Source organism: Calidris pugnax, unplaced genomic scaffold, assembly GCF_001431845.1.
Source record: "Calidris pugnax isolate Ruff unplaced genomic scaffold, ASM143184v1 scaffold2475, whole genome shotgun sequence".
In the NCBI taxonomy this organism is placed as follows: Eukaryota; Metazoa; Chordata; class Aves; order Charadriiformes; family Scolopacidae; genus Calidris; species Calidris pugnax.
The window spans coordinates 1,693-3,393 of record NW_015092712.1 but is presented as its reverse complement, the minus strand read 5'-3'; the positions used below and the strand labels follow the sequence as shown (position 1 = coordinate 3,393).

General features: G+C 50.6%; 1 protein-coding gene across 1 annotated transcript; it reads right to left on the bottom strand.

Annotated features, from left to right (window-relative positions):
* Window positions 1-488: 488 nt before the first annotated feature.
* On the bottom strand, window positions 489-1,124 carry LOC106900553 (olfactory receptor 14J1-like). The gene has a single exon (XM_014962642.1). It carries the CDS (start codon window positions 1,119-1,121, stop codon window positions 489-491), a length of 633 nt encoding a protein of 210 aa, XP_014818128.1. The 5' UTR covers window positions 1,122-1,124.
* Window positions 1,125-1,701: the final 577 nt, after the last annotated feature.

The following is a 1,701-nucleotide window of genomic DNA, read 5'->3' as shown; positions in this document are numbered from 1 at the left end:
AGTATCTAAACGGGGTTTGGCCCGGGGGGGGCAGGGATGCACGAGTGCAGCTCAGGACAGGCTGGGCAATCGATCATTGGGTGGTGAGAGCAGTTTGTGTTGCATCAATTATTTTCTATATTCTTTTGCCACTATTATTATTATTATTTTATTTTCCTCTTCCATTATTATTGTATTAATCTGTTTTATCTCAACCTACGAGCTTTTTTTACTTTTTCACCCTCTTCACCCTATCCTATTGTTGAGCGAGGGGGTGAGGAGTGAGTGAAGGGCTGTGCTGTCCTAGTTGCCAGCAAAGGATGAGCCATGAAAAGCTGTGAGATGCTGTGATGTTGTGTTTTGAAGAGCCGTTATCTGAAAGGACAGATCTGACACAGTGTTGTGCAACAGTCAGACACAACAGGATCAAGGCTAAAGACAAGTTGTATAAATCCAGAAAATTAGCAATAAGTAGGATTATCAGAAGAGAAAAAAAGAAGACTTATGGCCTAATATAAACTCTGGGAACTGTGCAGAGAAAAAGAGGTAAGGATTATCAGAAGAGAGAGCATCCACTGGGCCAGTTTCCATAGGGCATCCTTGAGCTGCTGGTTCCTCATGCTGTAGATGAGGGGGTTCACTGCTGGCAGCACCACTGTGTACAGAACTGCCAACAGCAGATCAAGGAATGGAGAGGAGATGGAGGGGGGCTTCAGGTAGGCAAAGAAGCCAGTGCTGACAGTCAGGGAGACGGCGGCCAGGTGAGGGAGGCACGTGGAAAAGGCTTTGTGCCGTCCCTGCTCCGAGGGGATCCTCAGCACAGCCCTGAATATCTGCACATAGGACAGCACAATGGAAACAAAACAACCCAACACTAAACAGGCACTGACCACAAGAAGCCCAACTTCCCTGAGGTAGGAGTCTGAGCAGGAGAGCTTGAGGATCTGGGGGATTTCACAGAAGAATTGGTCAATGCCGTTGCCCTGGCAGAGGGGTATTGAGAATGTACTGGCTGTGTGCAGGAGAGCAGTGAGAAACCCAGTGCCCCAGGCAGCTGCTGCCATGTGGCCACAAGCTCTGCTGCCCAGGAGGGTCCCGTAGTGCAGGGGTTTGCAGATGGCCACATACCGGTCATAGGACATGACGGTGAGAAGAAAAAACCCTGCCCCAAGGAAGAAAAAAAGCAGAAAGAGTTGTGCAGCACATCCCCAGTATGAAATAGACTTGGTGTCCCAGAGGGAAATGGCCATGAAGCCAGCGCTGCTCTGCAGCAGTGGGCTCATGGGAAAAGTGAGGGCATGTGTCTGCAAATGCCAGGAGGAGGAAGTGGGTGGTGGAGCTGCTGTTGGACATTTTCTGCCTCTGGGAATTGGGACCTGTTCAAACACAAAAATACAGTGAGTGAGTGGAGACTTCTCCAAACAAAGTCAATCCATGTCCCAAGAACTCTGCCCTTGCTGCACACACCCCTTTTCTTCTTCCAAGAGACCTTCCTCAGCTCCATTCCATGAGCTCTGGTTGGTGCTGGCTGACTGTGTTGTGAGGAGCAGGGCCTCTATGCTGGCTGCTGAGATCAGCTCCATTCCATGAGCTCTGGTTGGTGCTGGCTGACTGTGTTGTGAGGAGCAGGGCCTCTATGCTGGCTGCCCAGGAGCCAGCGCTGCTCTGCAGCAGTGGGCTCATGGGAAAAGTGAGGGCAAGGCCAGTCCTGGTGGTTGACTT